Raw genomic sequence first — 19,287 nt, 5'->3', positions numbered from 1 at the left:
GTGTTCTTCATTGTAGATATAGATTTGATTTAGTTTAGTGTGGGGACACTTTTGAACACTTTTAGAGCTGCATTCCTTTTGAGCGCTGTTATATTAGTATTTATATATTCTTTATTATCTTTATACAGTTTACAAAGGAAATCCCATAATATTGAAATTGCAGTACAAAATAAAATTGATCAAATGATAATCTACATGTCATTCTACGTCAATTAGGACCAATAAATGTTCTGCATACACTTTTATTGTTTATTTGGTGCAGTTAAAAGTGTATTAATCCTGCAAAACTGGGAAAAGGTAGGGCTAGAATAACCTGCAGCCTATTACTTAATGACAATGTTAAAAGCAGCACAGAATATTTCAGCTCAGTCTGCTTCTGTGTGGGCAGGTTTAAAGTGGGAGGGGGGCTAGGCTAACATGTAGTCAGTCTAAGCAACTAAACATTAACAACAGCACGGAATAGTGAGGCTACTGCCAAACTGGTGCAGGAATACCGTGGTAATCTGTTAACAAACAATGCTTGCATATTGCAATTTGCAATAAATCATGCTCACCTGCCAAAGATATGCAGCGATACACTGAAATTCTGGCTGGTGGTGGTGTGTGTATGGCCAGCAACTGTGATATTGCTTATAACATCTGAAAGACAGAAGAAACCATTTGCGTAGACTTTTATAGTAGACATTCAGCAAGATTAATTCAATTTTTTTGTAGCCATAATAGACTTCTAGGGCCTGATTCATTAAGGATCTTAACTTAAGAAACTTCTTATTTCAGTCGCCTGGACAAAACCATGTTACAATGCAAGGGGTGCAAATTAGTATTCTGTTTTGCACATAAGTTAAATACTGACTGATTTTTCATGTAGCACACAAATATCAACTTTAAATTTCAGTGTACAAATAAGCTGTCAAGTATTTGTGTGCTACATGAAAAAACAGTCAGTATTTAACTTATGTGCAAAACAGAATACTAATTTGCACCCCTTGCATTGTAACATGGTTTTGTCCAGGAGACTGAAATAAGAAGTTTCTTAAGTTAAGATCCTTAATGAATCAGGCCCCTAGTCTGTATGGTCACTGCAGGTAGTTTGAATGTTAACTTAAAGGATAACACTACCCAAAACTAAAAATTTAATTTTGGGCAAAGTACAAAGAGTTAAAATAAAAACTGAGCACTTACTTACATGCTACACATTGCTCACTGTATCCTGTAGGGTCTCTGATGGGTTTAACAGTTCCAACCTACTCTCCACAAACTGCTTGCCACTCGGCATGTTGGAAACAACCAGGGCGGGTAAATAAGTGCTATGTTCAGGTGAACAGGAAGCTTACAAGGATGGTACCTTGATAACTGCTCAGCTTATATCAGTCAAGCAGAGTGGGGAGAGTAGTGCAAAACTGTAAAACTTTCACATTTGGCAAGACGCAACAGTGTTACAGTGGAACAAGTTGAGCCAGTGAATGATACATTGTATAACACACCACAGGCAGCCTAGGGAATTTTAGCTGTGCTAACGCACAGACACATAGGGGCATATTCAATTCTTAGCGTTAACGCTAACAAACGAGCGCTCAAAAAATCTTACCGTTAATACGGTAATTACTCGCGGAATTTCAGCTCGCTGCTCCCTGAGCGGCGAGCTGAAAGTCCGCGAGTAAACTACCGTATTAACGCTTTTCGCGCGCAATATTACCGTATAAACGGTAATATTTTTTGAGCGCTCGTTTTTCAGCGTTAACGCTGACAATTGAATACCCCCCATACTGTACACACTACAATAAAAAGCACACTCCTTCCTCTAAACCACACAGGGATGCATACATACTAAAACGCAGACATACACGCTATGCAGTAAGACATATACACTAATAGTCATCTTCAAACCAAAAATATGGTGGACCTGCAATACAATGTTATGTGCACAAATGCGTCTACAAATACATTTCAGTCTTAAGATGCACATGGTGGAAACAGTAAAAAGGTCAATATCTAACCTACAATTTTTATTTAAACTTTCAAAAGAAAGTCAGGAGATATTGGAAGTGTCTTTATTACATGTGCCACTTTTGTGTGATTATTATATTGGCCAAAGTGAGTCTAGATATGTGCTCTCCCACAGAACAATGCAAAGTACACACATAGAGAGCAGTCTGATCTCCAGAAACAGAGGTGGCAGAGAAATCAAATCCTTTAAAGGTGCACTATAACCTTAAGTGAGTGGGACAACCATGGGTGCCGTACCGGGATCAGGGCTAGCGCTGGAGACCGCCTGATGTATTTTATTGGATTTTTATAGGTGTTTTTTTTTCATCCTGCAGGGGTGGGGGCATAGTGGTCTTCTGCTCATGGGTCGCTGCATTTGTCAGCTAATCAGATTTACTGGCCCACTGTCTCTTATTGCAGAGAGCAGACGGCAGAGCTCACTAGGTAATCCTTACCTTGTGAGACTAAGGGGCAAATGTACCCTGTGACTGAGGGCAACATGATGTGGCTGGGGGTGGCATGATTTGGCTATGGAGGGTATGATGTGCATATATGTTATATTACAATGTATGTATTATAAACTGTGTAATCTGTATTATGTGTTCACTTATTGCTCAGCTTTCCATATTTCCTGCCGATGGCACACGTGGCTATGCAGGGATTTTTTGGAGGGGAGAAGGGATGGCCAAGCACTTCTCACGTGCCAGGCATGCCCCCCAAAGAAGCACAGCCACACCCCTAACATGGTGCACACAAACTCTGTCCTAAGCATCTATGGAGAGGCCCCAAGTAGTTGCTGTACCAGGGTCTTAAATTCCTCCAGGCGGCCCTGGAGAAAAGCAACGACAAGCTGCTATGTCAGTGATAATGGCTTCTCATTGGTCCTCCAGCTCACACCCCACTCCAAACGTCACACAGCCCTGATTGTGATTTAAGAAATACAAAATAAAGAGAAAAACAAACATATTTATGCAGCAATTTACAATAATAAATACCCTGTAATGTAAATATGGCTGTGAAGCTCCCTGTTTTTTTCTGAGAATGTTTTTCGTATTTGGAGTCATGGAGATGAGCAGAAACCTGAAGTGATGTTTTGACGTTCCCGGGGGTGGAATAATTGTGATAAACAAAAGGCTCAGATGTCACCATGATGGTTCTAGGAAAGAATACAGATATATCTACATACATTAGGAGGAAGATACACTCTAATGGGTGACACAGTAGAAATAGAGACCCTTAACATAAGGGCATAACACTCACAATCTGGAGTGGGGCGCACTGGCAACAGCGGAGCCTCTTTCTGAGAATGGGGATTGTCAGAAGAGAAGACCGGCCCCAGGAGCAACATTGCAGGGCCCCATAACAGCGACATGTGCGTACTTCTGACACATACATTTTCTAGGCTATTCTTTAACCTCAGTCACTAATTGTAAACATATCTCTAAACATCTCTCTAAATCATCACTGCTCTCTGAAAATCTCCATAAAAAGTAGAACACTACATAATCATGATAATATTTAGAATTTACACACAATTAAGTAAATTAACATCCAAGGGGTCTTATCCTACCTTTTTCTCTAAAGCTGTAGGGTGAATCATTTATCGTAATTGAATAATTGTGCACCCTAAATATTCCTGTACTGACACTGAGAGGATGGACAGGTGCCAGGTATTAACAAAATAAGAGCACAAAGCCATCCCTGCCCCCAGGTCATGGTGTAGAGCTTGGACAAGTGGTCAGCAGTAGAGACAGTTGTTTTGGGCATAAATATGGGATTGAAGACAAAATTGCTTTTGTGCTACAAATTTCATACTTATCCATGTTCACTGAAATATATTTCCACACCTCCCGATATTTACAATCCCGAAAGTGGGTAAAATAAGCGCCATCCCCGTTTCACCCAAGCTCCACCCACAAATGGGCTTATTTGTTTACAAATCCACCCTCTTTTCTGTTAAGCTCCTCCCCCTTTGTGGACCCGCGAGTTGGGATGTCCCGCCATAATCCTGACAGTTGGCAGATATGCATTTCTGGTTGTCATAACATATAAGCCTGCCCCTGTCCTTTACAAACACCCCACATCTTAAATTACACAAACAACTGCATTTTTTATGCAACGTTACACTGTCCAAACTGCTAAAATAGCAGCCACGCTACCTTAGTATGTAAACATTACAATGCCATGTGGGTACCGTAGCACAATTTTGTATTTTTAAATGGATGGGTGTGAAATACTTTCTCCTGTCACCGTCTTAGCATGTACCCACAGAAGCTGGTCCTAACATATGTGACAAGACACGACTTGTCCCAGAATCTTGTTCCACGTGCCTCAGCTTCCTGATCAGTGCTATGTCTGTGGACCTAACATATGTGACAAGACTCGGCTTGTCCCAGAATCCTGGTTCACATGCCTCAGCTTCCTGATAAGTGCTACCTTTGTGGACCTAACATATGTGACAAGACTCGGCTTGTCCCAGAATCCTGTTCCACGTGCCTCAGCTTCCTGATCAGTGCTACCTTTGTGGACCTAACATATGTGACAAGACACGGCTTGTCCCAGAATCCTGTTCCACGTGCCTCAGCTTCCTGATCAGTGCTACCTTTGTGGACCTAACATATGTGACAAGACTCGGCTTGTCCCAGAATCCTGTTCCACGTGCCTCAGCTTCCTGATCAGTGCTACCTCTGTGGACCTAACATATGTGACAAGACACGACTTGTCCCAGAATCCTGTTCCACGTGCCTCAGCTTCCTGATCAGTGCTACCTCTGTGGACCTAACATATGTGACAAGACACGACTTGTCCCAGAATCCTGTTCCACGTGCCTCAGCTTCCTGATCAGTGCTACCTCTGTGGACCTAACATAAGTGACAAGACACGACTTGTCCCAGAATCCTGTTCCACGTGCCTCAGCTTCCTGATCAGTGCTACCTCTGTGGACCTAACATATGTGACAAGACTCGGCTTGTCCCAGAATCCTGTTCCACGTGCCTCAGCTTCCTGATCAGTGCTACCTCTGTGGACCTAACATATGTGACAAGACTCGGCTTGTCCCAGAATCCTGTTCCACGTGCCTCAGCTTCCTGATCAGTGCTACCTCTGTGGACCTAACATATGTGACAAGACTCGACTTGTCCCAGAATCCTGTTCCACGTGCCTCAGCTTCCTGATCAGTGCTACCTCTGTGGACCTAACATATGTGACAAGACACGACTTGTCCCAGAATCCTGTTCCACGTGCCTCAGCTTCCTGATCAGTGCTACCTCTGTGGACCTAACATATGTGACAAGACACGGCTTATCCCAGAATCCTGTTCCACATGCCTCAGCTTCCTGATCAGTGCTACCTCTGTGGACCTTTTTGCTTACTTGCTCATTAAAGAATACACTTTTATCAGTTTCTAAGCACAATCAGAATTATAGTTATTATTAGCGGTTAATGAACGTACCCATCACCAAAGCTCCATTTGTAGGTGAACTCAGCTGACTTAAAGAAGTTACTTGGGTCGTGAATGAGGAAAGATAGCTTCACTTTGCTGTTAGTTGCCAGGAAGAAGCCATTCCTGAAGGATGTGCCATTGGCTTCCTCTTGTGTTGCTGTGAGGTATCCTACAATTGTTTCTGCAGAGTGAAAATATGATATGTTACCGCGTTGCTGTTTCATTCTTTGGGTGCAGGTTTGTGATTTAGGGTCGTGTCACGTGGGCATTTTAAACACTGTCCTGCAAGAGCAAGTAATCTCAGAAAATGTTGCATGCAGCCAATCAAAGCAGCTACACACAGTTCATCATCATTTGCTATTTATATAGCACCACTAATTCCACAGTTCTGTAGAGAGAACTCATTCACATCAGTCCCTGCCCCATTGTAGCTTACAGTCTAAATTCCCTAACACACACACACACACACACACACACACACACACACACACACACACACAGAGAAAGAGAGATAGACAGACTAGGCTCAATTTAATAGCAGCATATGAACCTACTAGTATGTTTTTGGAGTGTGGGAGGAAACCGGAGCACCCGGAGGAAACCCACGCAAACACGGGGAGAACATACAAACTCCTCACAGATAAGGCCATGGTCAGTTGCTACCTGTCTGGTAGTTTACTGGTTTAGTCAGTTATTAAGTGAGCATAACATAGATAAGAAGGCTGTTATGTTTTCAGTCGAGGTGGCAATCGTACTGCTGCATTGCAATCTGATTCATTGCCAAGTAACGGACTGTTATGATGATGGTGGTTGTGAAAGTTTATTTAGAGGAGTGAGGGGAGAGATGTGATTGGATGTGAGAGGTGTGCATGGTTTTATGGTAGTGTGAGGATAGCTGAATGTGGGAGTACGGGTGGAGGTGTGAAGCTGAGCTGTGTGAGCGTTAACCAAGACAGTACCAAGCAGCAATCCCATGAAAACAATGTTGAAAAAGGTTTCCAGTGTCATATGACTACCATGGCAACCAAAGTCACATGGCACATGATATAGTGAGCAGAGTGGTTTTGGAATACCCCGCTGAGCTCTGTCTGCACTATAAAGTCCTCCCCTTTCTTCCCCCCATTCTGTCATCATATAACCTGCTGAGAGTCTAAGGGGTACATTTATCAAGCTGCGGGTCTGAAAAAATTGAGATGTTGACTATAGCAACCAATCAGATTCTAGTATCATTTCTTTAGTACATTCTACAAAAATGACAGCTAGAATCTGATTGCTTGCTATAGGCAACATCTCCACTTTTTCAAACATTCAGATTGATAAATATACCCATAAGTCTGTGAGTGTAACTGGTAAACAAACTTGCCTACCCGCCTGAGATATTTTGAAAAGGAGATGACTGGTAGGTCAGAAAAAATGCTTAAAATGTACTTAACTTGCTATTTAAAGAAAAAAGAATATGTGAGATTGCTGCTTTAAGCATTAACCAACACACACATAACCAATGTGGATTGCTGTCTGGATCAACGTCAAAACACGGAAAATCGGGTTTAGATAACTGTCAATACATTTATCCATCAGTGTCTTAAATCCCAATCGTACGCCACTAGGTCTATTGTAATGTAACAATCACGGTATGACTCACGGATATCTTGTACTGAGCATGAATAAAAAATGCAGTAAAGCAAAATGGATCTTATTTGTAAATTTATTTCAGTCATTTGGAATCAAACTGGTTTCTGGATAATAAAATCCAGATTATTTTCATAACTACAGTACATGTTTAAACCAATGCTTACTTGTGACCTGGAGTTCTGTGGTGTTTCTAGCGATCGGCTCACAGGAAGAGCAGTGTCTCTCAGTCAACCAGACTGACACAGTATAAGATCCCGGGATCTTGCCCCTTACGGTAATAGCGGAGCTGGATTCATTTTCGGAGTAGTGAGTGAGGAGCAAAGGGGAGTAGATCCAGTGAAAATCATAAAGTCTTGGGTCTGCAACAAGAGTCCTGCTGTTGTTTGTTATCAATAACGTGGCGTTCACAGTAGCTTGCGCCCCTGAGGTTATGGGGCCGTCTGAAGAAATCTCCAAGAAGTAAAATTCATCTAAAACACATAGATTAGGAGATAAACGGGTAAGTAAGAACACATGCTAAACATGTCTACATGTAAACTATCATGTGGTCAACATCAATAGGGGTTGCAATCCAGGGGGTAAATATATCAAGCTGCGAGTTTCCAGCAGGTTTGAAAAGTGGAGATGTTGCCTATAGCAACCAATCAGATTTTAGTATTCATTTTGTAGAATTACTTAACAAATGACAGCTAGAATCTGATTGGTTGCTATAGGCAACATCTCCACTTTTCAAACCTGCCGGAAACTCGCAGCTTGATACATTTACCCCCAGGACTGTATTTGGTATGTAGGCTGAGAGATCAAGTAGAAGCAGCGAAATGGTTTAATACTCATTTTTTTTATCGTTTTTTTGGTTGCCTGTATTGATCCAGTTAGAACAATGGAGTCTAGGCATCTTGCCATGTGTAACGTTTACACAGTTACTAATTTAAGTACATTCATTCACAATTACCTACAGTTTAATGAGAAAAATCAGTGAAAAAAAAACAGATCTGAAAAAGTACTAAGATTATACTACCTCTTCCAACTATCAAAACACTGGTGGTCTGCGATACTCACCCACAAGAGCATACTAAAAATCAATTCTCTGGCTGAGGGAGGTAGGGGTAGTGTCAAACTGAATTGCTCTAACATCTGGTGTTGAGAGCGCTGAATGGATGGCTGGACAGCTGACCAATCAGAAGACTCAACACCAGAGCTGTTGGGAGACAAAGAGAGACACTGCCCTATTTCCTATGATGCTGCCATAGCCACTGATCGCAGTGATAGAAAATCTATAAACGCCACAAATTACTCGTCAGAGCAGCAGAGTGATACTCCTTGATAGATGGGGAGAAATATAGGTCTTTTCTCCCTATAATAAATAGACACCACAAAGAGAGAAGAGATAAAGAGAGAAGGAGAGTGAAAAAGGGGAAGAGAGAAAAAGAGACAGGGAAATAGACACATGGGGGTAAATGTATGAACATGCGGGTTCTTCAACACCCGCGTGTTCGGCGATTAAATTTCAAGCGGCGCTGCATTGTAAAGGGAAGTTTCCCTTTACAATGCAGCGCTGCTTAAAATTTGTTTCCCTTTACAATGCAGCGCCGCTTGAAATTTAATCGCCGAACACGCTGAACACGCGGGTGTTGAAGAACCCGCATGTTCATACATTTACCCCCATGGAGAGAGAGGAAGAGAAAAAGAGACAGACAGGCCTCTTATATAGATACATGTTACTGTTTATTTTTGCATTAATGTTATCAGTACATTTTTATAACAAAAAGAGAGAGAGAGAGAGAGAGAGAGAGAGAGAGAGAAAGAAATAATAGGGGGAGAGAGAGACAGAGTGAGAAAGAAAGTGACAGAGAGAGAGAGAGAGAGAGAAATAATAGGGGGAGAGAGAGACAGAGTGAGAAAGAAAGTGACAGGGAGAGAGAGAGAGAGACACTGATTGTATGGCTTATAATATAGCCACATTTTACTATTGCATACATATTATATCAGGGAAAAATACGTGTGATCAGTTCATTTGTGATAAAATAGAAAAATGACAGCCAGGCCCTATCACAGACAATACATGCTGTACGGCCTCTAACATACCGAGAGAATAGGAGACAATATCACAGGCATGACATGCTGCACGGCCTATAGCCTCTTATAATATAAATAGGCTACTTACTTCCAGATGCACAGCTGACGGCAGCAGCTACAACAAGAAAGCACTGGATCACTGGGGTGAAGCCTGGGGCCATTTTAGCTCAAATAAGGTGAGCACCGGAGATCTGAAGCTGCTTTATGTTGTCAGTGATATTATAACAGCATCACCTTCCTTCCCTTGGGATACGTAATGAAGAGCAAGGGATTATGTGGCCATCTAGTGGTTGTCAGCTGGAACTGCATGATGTTGAGTCATTGCATAGTCTATACATTTGTTTCCTTTGGAACCGTATACGAAGCTCGCACAGTTAAACGTCTTGGTTTTGCAGCCTAGGACCAAAAGTCTTGGTTTTGCAGCCGTGCGGTAACCTGGTCCACTTCCATACACACCCCTGTAATGTACACGCTCGTCTATCTTTGGATCTCTCCAGAGGCACCATGTGCAAAACTTTTAATGTCATATAAGTCTACTTCTTATCACTTTGGTAACTCCCCTTTCAATAAAATAAGCTTCTATTTTTTTCACATAAAATAATGCTCAGTTTAGTCTCGTTTATGGCTTACATTGATGAGTACGGATGAGAAAAATGTCAGCATAATTCCCCTAGACCAGTGGTTCCCAAACTTTTGCAGATCGCGGCAACCTTAGAGTCTCCATAATTTTTTTAAGGCACCCGTCCAAGATAATTACAGAGCAGTCCTGTTTTAGAAGTAGTTGGGTCAAAAAATTGTAATAAGTATTTAGGTCAGGACAGAAATGCTTATTTAGTTGTATGCAAAAATGCCCCCTCTGCATCCAGACCAGTGGCGGATCCAGGGGGGGCGATCGGAGCCGACAGCTGCACACTGTGCAGGTCGATGTGCTGCTGGCTGCAGCAACACAATCAGAGCAGCGGGACAGCACACTTTCACTGCTGAACGGACCTGCACATACTGTGCAGTCGCCGGCAGCCTTAGAACACAGAAAGGGGGCGGGGCCTAAATCGCCCCCCGTAAAATCGCCCCGGGTAGGGCAAATGTCTGGGTCCGCCCCTGATCCAGACACTCTGCCGCCACTGCATCCAGACACTCTGCCCTCTCTCACGCTGCCCCCTCTGGCCCCTCTCAAGCTGTCCCCCCTCCTCTGCCCTCTCTCACGCTGTCCCCCCTCCTCTGCCCTCTGTCACGCTGTCCCCACTCCTCTGCCCTCTATCATGCTGTCTCCCTCCTGTCACGCTGTCCCCCTCCACTGCCCCTCTCACGCTGTCCTCCTCCTCTGCCCTCTGTCACGCTGTCCCAGCTCATCTGCCATGCTGTCTCCCTCCTCTGCCCTCTGTCACGCTGTCCAGCTCCTCTGCCCTCTGTCAAGCTGTCCCAGCTCATCTGCCCTCTGTCCCCCTCCTCTGCCCTCTGTCACGCTGTCCCAGCTCCTTTTCCCTCTGTCCCCCTCCTCTGCCCTCTCATGCTGTCCCCCTCCTCTGCCCTCTGTCACGCTGTCCCAGCTCCTCTGCCCTCTGTCCCCCTCCTCTGCCTTCTGTCACGCTGTCCCAGCTCCTCTTCCACACTGTCCTCCTCCTCTGCCCTCTGTAACGCTGTCCCAGCTCCTCTGCCCTCTGCCACGCTGTCCCAGCTCCTCTGCCCTCTGTCACGCTGCCCAAGCTCCTCTGCCACACTGTCACTCTCCTCTGTCCCCCACCTGTCACGCTGTCACTCTCCTCTGTCCCCCTGCTGTCACTCTCCTCTGTCCCCCTCCTGTCACGCTGTCCCTCTCCTCTGTCCCCTCCTGTCACGCTGTCCCTCTCCTCTGTCCCCCTCCTGTCACGCTGTCACTCTCCTCTGTCCCCCTCCTGTCACGCTGTCACTCTCCTCTGTCCCCCTCCTGTCACGCTGTCACTCTCCTCTGTCCCCCTCCTGCCACGATGTCACTGTCCTCTGTCCTCCTCCTGTCACGCTGTAACTCTCCTCTGTCCTCCTCCTGTCACGCTGTCCCTCTCCTCTGTCCCCCTCCTGTCACGTTGTCCCTCTCCTCTGTCCCCCTCCTGTCACGCTGTTACTCTCCTCTGTCCCCCTCCTGTCACGCTGTCACTGTCCTCTGTCCCCCTCCTGTCACGCTGTCACTGTCCTCTGTCCCCCTCCTGTCACGCTGTCACTCTACTCTGTCCTCTCTGCCGCGCGCCAGCCATAAAACAAACAACCAGAAACACTTACCAATCCACCGGGCGCCGGGACCCAGCATTCTCCTCTCTCACGCAGCCTGTCACTGATATGACAAGCTGCGTGAGAGAGGAGGATGCTGGGTCCCGGTGCCCGGCGGATTGGTAAGTGTTTCTGGTTGTTTGTTTGTTTTTATGGCTGGCCCGCGCACCCCTGAGACAGCGCCGCGGCACCCTTGGGAGCCGCGGCGCACAGTTTGGGAACCGCCACCCTAGACTGTAAAGATAGGTACACACCACAGATTGTTCAACCAATTTTTGAGCCAATTACACGATAAACTACTGGTTAGGTCAGATATCACATTAGTGTATACGCTCCCATGATCATGTTTCTTCCTACCAAAGCACATTGTAACATTTAATTTCAAAAGCTGACTGAAAACCACTACAATGCAACAATGTTTGCATGGGCGGATTGGGAGTTTAGAGTTTAAAGTGGCCTTGGAATATATTCTGAAAGTGGCCTCGTGTGGTAGATGTGGGCAAACGGTTAGCTGGAGGAATCATGTCAATAGGAGGCGGGGGGTGCCGCCAAGCAGCCGTATATGGGACTAACCAACACACAAGGGGTGTAGCTATCACTTTAGACCGTGTTAGGCCATCCTCCAACTACAATGGAAAATCTGCGCACTCCACCATTAGGTACAGGTTGCTCCCCTTTCAAGCAGAGCAGTGTGAAGAAGGACATACCTCCCAGCAGTCACGAGAATGTCCGCCGAGCAGCGCCCATATGGCCCTGTCCACCGCCCTCTCCACACAACAGTAATAGGACCACCACCACGCTACAGCAATATCATCACAGCCGTCCGTCCTCCACTACAGCAATACCACCACAACCATCCCCACACTACAGTAATACCAGTAGTACTCTTAATTCATATTATGCCATGCAGTAGTGCACCCAATTCATATTATGCCATGCACTAGTGCCCCCAATTCATATTATGCCACACAGTAGTGTCCCCAAAATCTAGGTGTGAAAAAACAGCAACATTTTTTTTATAAATAAAACGGAATGAAATGTGGGTCCGGATCCCGGTATTTAGTACCTGCCCCCAACCTTCTCAGAACCCCTACTCACAGGCTGCTATAATAATTTGCAAGGCTGGGTCTGTTAACAATGCCGCTGTGGTGCGTCCTTCAACATGCGGATCCTACAATCAGAAGAAGGGTGCAAGAGTCCTCGGTGACTGGACTCCCGTCCCACTTAGTGGACACCACTAGGAACAGGGGAGAGAGGGAAGAAAGAGAAGGTGAGGAGCCAGCCAGCAGGAAGCCAATCACTGTTGGGGCCTGCCACATTAGCTTTGTCCGACTACAATGAGGGGTCGCTTCTTTAAAAGAATATATATAACAAGAAAACTGTATTAAAAAAAAATCTTCAGCGGCGCCATGACCCTCCGGTGAGGCCAATGGCCAATCTGTCCCTGGATGTCGGGCAAAAGTGGAAGTGAGTACGCACTCACGACCAGCAGTGTAGGCAGACCTCTGTAGAGTGTGCAGAGTCAAAACCCTTTCAGCAGATGGTTTTGAGATATGAAGATCACAGATGTAAAGGTAAATCGGGTAGGTGTGTACACATGTATCGGCACGCTCATTCGGACTTTCCATATTGGTAAAATCGTTACAGAAATCACATCTGCAGTAATTTTCTGTACCCAGTTTAAGCGAGCAGGGTCTTCCTACTTCTCTGTCTGTATTACCCAGTATCGTTTTATTACTGTGTTTGTTCCCAATTGTGAAACGCTACGGAATTTGCTTGCACTATATAAATAGATGATAAATCACATAAGTTCTACTTGTGCTTTGCCATTCTGTGCTGTATTTATAAGTTCATATTTTGCAGAATGAATACAGCTGGGATGACGATGGTCAAAGACGTCCGCTGTGCTCTTGTGGTAAACCCTGGGAAGGTTGAACAAGAATACAATTTTACAGAACAGTTTTTAAGTGTTTGTTTTCTCTAATTGTGAAAGTGATTGGTCATTGGGTAATTTTTACACTAGGACGTTTTGTATGTGTGAAGCTTTTATAAGATGAACAGAAATGTGCCTCTCTATTGAAATGCAACGTAGGGGTGCAAAATGGGCCCCATTAAAAGTATAGGTCAACACTCAAAGATCTCCAGATCTGAGATGGTACAAAACTGAAGTGGAAATCCCACCAGTACACACCTAGGGGTATATTTTTGAAAAAGTGGAGAAGTTGCCTATGGCAACCAATCAGATTCTAGCTGTCATTTTGTAGAATGCACTAAATAAATGACAGCTAGAATCTGATTGGTTGCTATAGGCAACATCTCCACTTTTTCAAACCCGCAGTTTAGTAAATCTAGCCCCTAAGCTTGTTACTCTACCCACCCCTTTATCTCATTATAATAGTGTAACTGCAAAATCAAATATCGTTTCTGCACTGCCCCCCAAAACAGGCACGTAAGTGTGCTTACTTAGTACTTCAGTAGGAACGCCTTCCCTCCCCCCAACTCCTACCAACTACGTGTGAAAACTGCTTCTTCGCCAGAAAATCAGCCATCTCGTTCCTTTAACCTATGCAGCCAGGAGAAGATCGAAATGTCCAATGAACGTATTACCTCCATATCTTAGGAAAAGCAACGCTACATGAAAACACAGTCAGTATTTAACTTATGTGCAAAACAGAGAACTAGTTTTCACCCCTTGCATTGTAACATGGTTGTCACGGTTCTTACGAGGAGACTCGGTAGATGCAGCGAATCCTAGAGGTTCGTACAGTTTGGCACTACTCCAGCAGGGCGTGTAGTCTAACGAGGAGACGGTGTTCACCAGGAATTGCCGCAAAGCGGTATGGGCTTAGCCGTGTCAACCTCGCAGGTCGCGGTCCCTACTAAGAGCACTGTACGGAAGCTCTTGGGAAGACTACAGGAAATAGTACCGTAGGAAGAGAGGTCAATGCTGTAAGTGATGGCAGCGTAGATGCCGGAGATAGGCGTCAGCTCTGCAGGCCACTATGTGGCAGATGAGGCACGAGATGAGCGTTAGCTCTGCAGACAAAAGTAGAGAAGATTCCAGAGATGAGCGTTAGCTCTGCAGGCCACTGTATGGCAGATGAAGTAGATTCAGGAAGGTGAGCGTCAGCTCTGCAGACCACTATGTGGTGTAGATTTCAGGAGAGTGAGCGTCAGCTCTGCAGACCACTATGTGGTGTAGATTTCAGGAGAGTGAGTGTCAGCTCTGCAGACAAACGTAGAGTAGATTTCCAGGGATGAGCGTTAGCTCTGCAGGCCACTATGTGGCAGATGAAGTAAATTCAGGAAGGTGAGCGTCAGCTCTGCAGACCACTATGTGGTGTAGATTTCAGGAGAGTGAGCGTCAGCTCTGCAGACAAAGGTAGAGTAGATTTCCGGGGATGAGCGTTAGCTCTGCAGGCCACTGTGTGTCAGATGAAGTAGATTCAGGAACGTGAGCGTCAGCTCTGCAGACCACTATGTGGTGTAGGTTTCCAGAGAGTAAGCGTCAGCTCTGCAGTTGAGTATAAATGGCAAATGCAGCAAGACACCAGGGAAGCCACTTCTATCACCAGGAGGTGACTCAAAGAACAGGCACTGAAGACAGAGAGGAGGTGCCTTTTAAACTTGCCGCCAAGGAGAAGGACCAATGAGCAGGAGGCAGAAGAATTAATGCATGCGCAGACCCGGATCCAAGATGGCGGCGCCCAGCGGGAAGCGGAGCGCCGAGGAGAGGTAAGTCTGCCGGGTGTCGGGTGCGCTGCCCGAACACCCGGCGCGTGATAATGGTTTTGTCCAGGAGATTTAAATAAGATACTTCTTAATTTAAGATCCTTAATGAATCAGGTCCCCTATGAGGATTCAGAGACATAGTAGAAAAGCTATACATGAAATAGTGAACAATGTAAAAGGGTGCATGAGGGGTGGTCCTGAGTCCGTAAAAGGAGGCGACCAGGACTTGTGGACCCAAAATAGATTTTTGACAGAAAATTTGCATTAGTTATATCTAAACGGAGAACAGTGTATTAAGGTAACAACATATAAATAGAACACATAATAAACTAAACACATGAGTGGGGGAAGGGATATAGGGGTGGGGCAGGGTACAGTAAGTGTGAGCTCTCCTACTGATGAAATGGTCAGGTATGGTTAAAGCTAAACAATATAACGTCAGGCTAATGAGTGTACTATAAAAGTAGTATGGTAAACGTGTAGCATAAGGAGATTGAAGATCAGTAGCAAAATTCAATTTACATGGAAAACTTGAAACATAAAACTGGAGAAAAAAATGTCGGGCAGTCAAGGCAGTGAGCTCCAGCTACCTTTAGAAGTCTGCCTGTAAAAACAGAACAAGTGGAGAACAAACACTATAAAAAAATATGACAATAGACATATCAGAGTGGCTCAGTGTCCCTAGGATGTCAGCGAGAGGCACATGACCACTCAGGTTGAGGAAGCGCTGAGCGTTGGGCCTTCGGGGATGTAAATTAAAGAACAGATGTCTCAGGAAGGATATTCAGCTTAGTAAGGAGGGCTTGTCCTTGATCCAAAGTTTTAACAAAGTGAAAGATATTTGCAGCAAAGACTTGTAGCTGAAACGGAAAGCACCAGCAGTATCAGATATCATGCTGGCAGAGAATTCTGGTGACAGGTCATAGGTCCCTTTGTTTTTGGATCGTAGGAGGTGCAAGTTCCTGAAACAATTGGATATCCATGTTTCTGAAGTAAAGGAAGGATTGATCTCTAGAAGCTTTAAGGATATGGTCTCTAGTGCGGAAGTAATGCAAGCAAACAATGATATCCCGTGGAGGTTGACCACAGGAGGGCTTGGCCCTCAGGGCTCGATGAGCTCTATCCATGAGACATTCCACCTTGGAGAGGTCCGGGAGGAGGTGAAGGAAAAGGGCCTTGAGGAAAGTTTGGAGATCCGCCGGCATGACATCTTCAGCAACATTTCTAATGCGGATGTTGTTGCGGGGTGAATGGTTTTCAGGGTCCTCTTGTTTCTAGTTCAAGGCCTCAACTTCATCGTGAAGGCGGGAGAGTTCTTTGTCAAGTACAGCCTGGGAACAGCAGAGGTTGTCAGTTTTTTATTCCAAAGCATCTGCCCTGGTGCCTGTCACGAACACGCTCCCAGTTGCTGTGAGTTTGGGTGTTTGCTGTATGCGGTTGCAGACGATTCCAGTCCGCAGTCTCTCTGTATCACACAGGTTATAGACCTACGGAGTCACCCCCAGACAGCGCTCACACCCCTACACACTTCAGGTTTGCCACCACCTATTGAATACGGGTAATAGGACCCCAATATACTGTCCCATACTGGCACACAAGGCTTCTGGCTACCCACAGACTAACAAGGCCTACACCAGCAAACAAAGGATTAACTCTTCACACCTCCAGACTATTACACAAATGTAAATGCAAGCACACACTAAGCTTGTTAATCAAATGTATCAACATATCACACACCGGCATTCAAAGGGTTAACTTGGTTGAGCTATATGCTTCTTAACAGGCTAATGGATTCGTTAGAGTATCAAGGACGCCACATATTAAATTATAGATTTAATATACAAAAGTACAGGGCATTTAGATATAAAGAAAAACAATTAAAAAACAACTGATAAAATATACACAAGCAAAGCAGTTTAAAATAAAAGGGGTTACATTCAGAGTATCACTTACATGAGTTGTATAATCTGTGCCATGGGAAATTGGCTAGGAAGATAGACAGCTTATCAATGTGAATTGATTTTCCCAATAGACTGACAATTTGTTATAACTGGTCTCAGCTTTTTAAAGACACCTTTACACCTTCCCACCCCCTGGGGCTGTGTTCTACTATGTGACCTAACTTTTCTGTGGAGCGTCACACAGACCCAATTTTATTATGAATAAATCCCCTATGAATTTGTTCATATTTTGATACCAAACAAGCCTAAATACAGTGTATTCATAGAGCGTACACTCATTTCCTTAACTTCTCTGTGGGGCAGAATTCTTAATTTGACATATGAGCTGCCCTTCATCATGCTATTGAGTAATATGTGATATGTGATTGATCACTACTTTTATTGATTTTAAGTGGCATACTTTAAAACTGAACTACTTTTGTCTATATCACATATAGCTAAGTCAGCACATGGGCTCTTTGAGCCAGACTCCATGCTAAGCGGTTCCTAAAAGTCTATACAGGTGTCAAAACTCCATCCCAGGCCAGGATATATTTCACAGCAGGGTTTTTTTGAAGCTGCCACAGGTGACACTACTATCCTCTCACACTGGAATGTGCAGAGCCCTCAAATACACATACAACAGACTTTCGGTCTTCACATTTTACACTTCACACTTCAGTAGTTCAACTTATCAATGGATTCAATTAGCATACCATATTTACACTGCAGTTATGATTAAGGCCTTATTCCCCACAATTATGTGATGGGTTAACCCTTATAAATAACTGTAAGTTCTCTATGTTCATGACAGTGCCCAACGAATTCAGCTTAGATTTGAAATCATTGACAGTTCTTGGTGGAATGCCGCTTTAACTTCCTCAAGAAGATTAGTCATCATAAATATTAAGGGTCGAGCTCCACTGGAAAGGAGGGTCCCGACGAGTCATGATGATCATATTGAGGAGAAAAGGCTTTAGATTTTGATCCAAGGAAATTGGCTGAAGCTCCAGATGTCATTTTCTTTGGTTTGGTAGACATGATGGGATCATTAGAAGCAATTAGGCAACAAAGTGCAGTAAAGAAGGTAGAATAAGTTAAGGAGGGTAGAGGAGAGGTAGAGGAAAAATGCTCACTAATCTCAGCTTGAATGAGAGGGGTCTACCCAGAGCCAGGCAGCATGTTAGAATTCACAGTTGCTGCAGGTGATCCAATCCGAGGGCAGCGAGGAACAAATGTATTGGGAGTCCCAAAAGACAGATGTCTGAGGATGGCTGGTATAATGCAGGCTGCTTGCGTACTATAAGAACAGTCACAGGCCAATTAATTGGGCTACTTCGGTGAAGCATTTGGGGTAGAGATGGTCCTCAGAGAGCTTATAGGATTGAGTCTTGTGTGTCCCAGCAGTACTGTGAAGATGAGGGGGTAAATGTATCAAGCACCGATTTTTTCAGCGTGTTAAAATCGCGGATGATAACCCACGATTTTAGTCTAAAATTTCTCAAATGTATCAAGCTGCGATTTTTACCCTGATCTTCAAAATCGCTGGTCATCTCTGGCAATTTGCTGCGATGTAAAACACTCCCGTGTTAGCTAACTCTTGTCACGACTAGTATAGCGTACCTGCTATTGTTGGCACTACTCGGAGGAAGGTGCGGAGTCTAACATGCCCCTGGTGTTCACCAGGACCCCCTGCAAGGAGGTATGGACTTAGCTGCAGGAAACACGCAGGTCGCGGTCCTTCCACGAGTCAGATAGCGAAGCACGAGTTAAATGTCAGACAGGCCGGTTTGGCAATGGTGCGGGCAATGCAGGTACACAAGGAGAATCCGAAGGGGTAGTGAGTCAAGCCGGGTCGGCAACGTTCTGACAGCGAGCTACAAAAGGGGAATCCAAAAGGGTAGTCAAGGCAATCCGGGTCACAATGGTCACAGGCAAAAGGTCAGGAGACAGATAACCACAGGAGCACTGGAACGCTGGAGGACAGGAAAGGACCTGAAACTCTGGCACTGGAGGAGGGACTATGGAAGCCTTATATACATCTGATGTCCAATCAGCTTTAGCGCTGTCGTGCTGTCATTATATTAGCGCCGTAGCGCTTCCTGGAAGCAGCGTTTCCGTTGCTAGGCAACGGGACGCTTACAGTGTAGTAGCCGGGCGGCTGAGCGGGGCGGAAGTGACGCGTCTGGCAACCAGACGCGCCGAGCAGCAAGCGGGACCTCCGTCCCGATCTACAGA

The 19,287-nt window shown here is 44.9% G+C and overlaps 2 protein-coding genes across 2 annotated transcripts in view; both read right to left on the bottom strand.

The window, feature by feature from the left end:
• TMEM130 (transmembrane protein 130) overlaps positions 1 to 9,375 on the bottom strand; it is a 36,355-nt gene extending 26,980 nt beyond the window's left edge. Inside the window, exons 1-5 of the mRNA XM_075179654.1 lie at positions 9,225 to 9,375; positions 7,225 to 7,530; positions 5,438 to 5,609; positions 2,982 to 3,142; positions 555 to 639 (exon numbers count right to left, since the gene is read on the bottom strand). Of these exons, the coding sequence (XP_075035755.1) occupies positions 555 to 639; positions 2,982 to 3,142; positions 5,438 to 5,609; positions 7,225 to 7,530; positions 9,225 to 9,297 (797 nt within the window). The 5' untranslated portion in view covers positions 9,298 to 9,375. The remainder of the gene's footprint in view (positions 1 to 554; positions 640 to 2,981; positions 3,143 to 5,437; positions 5,610 to 7,224; positions 7,531 to 9,224) is intronic.
• Positions 1 to 19,287, bottom strand: part of RSPH10B (radial spoke head 10 homolog B) — an 804,204-nt gene that overhangs the window by 773,332 nt on the left and 11,585 nt on the right. The gene's annotated exons all lie outside the window — the stretch shown is intronic.

The sequence above is a fragment of the Mixophyes fleayi genome, chromosome 7, assembly GCF_038048845.1.
Source record: "Mixophyes fleayi isolate aMixFle1 chromosome 7, aMixFle1.hap1, whole genome shotgun sequence".
NCBI classification, from domain to species: Eukaryota; Metazoa; Chordata; class Amphibia; order Anura; family Limnodynastidae; genus Mixophyes; species Mixophyes fleayi.
The sequence above is the reverse complement of the archived record's forward strand: the minus strand, read 5'-3'. Positions and strand labels throughout refer to the sequence as shown.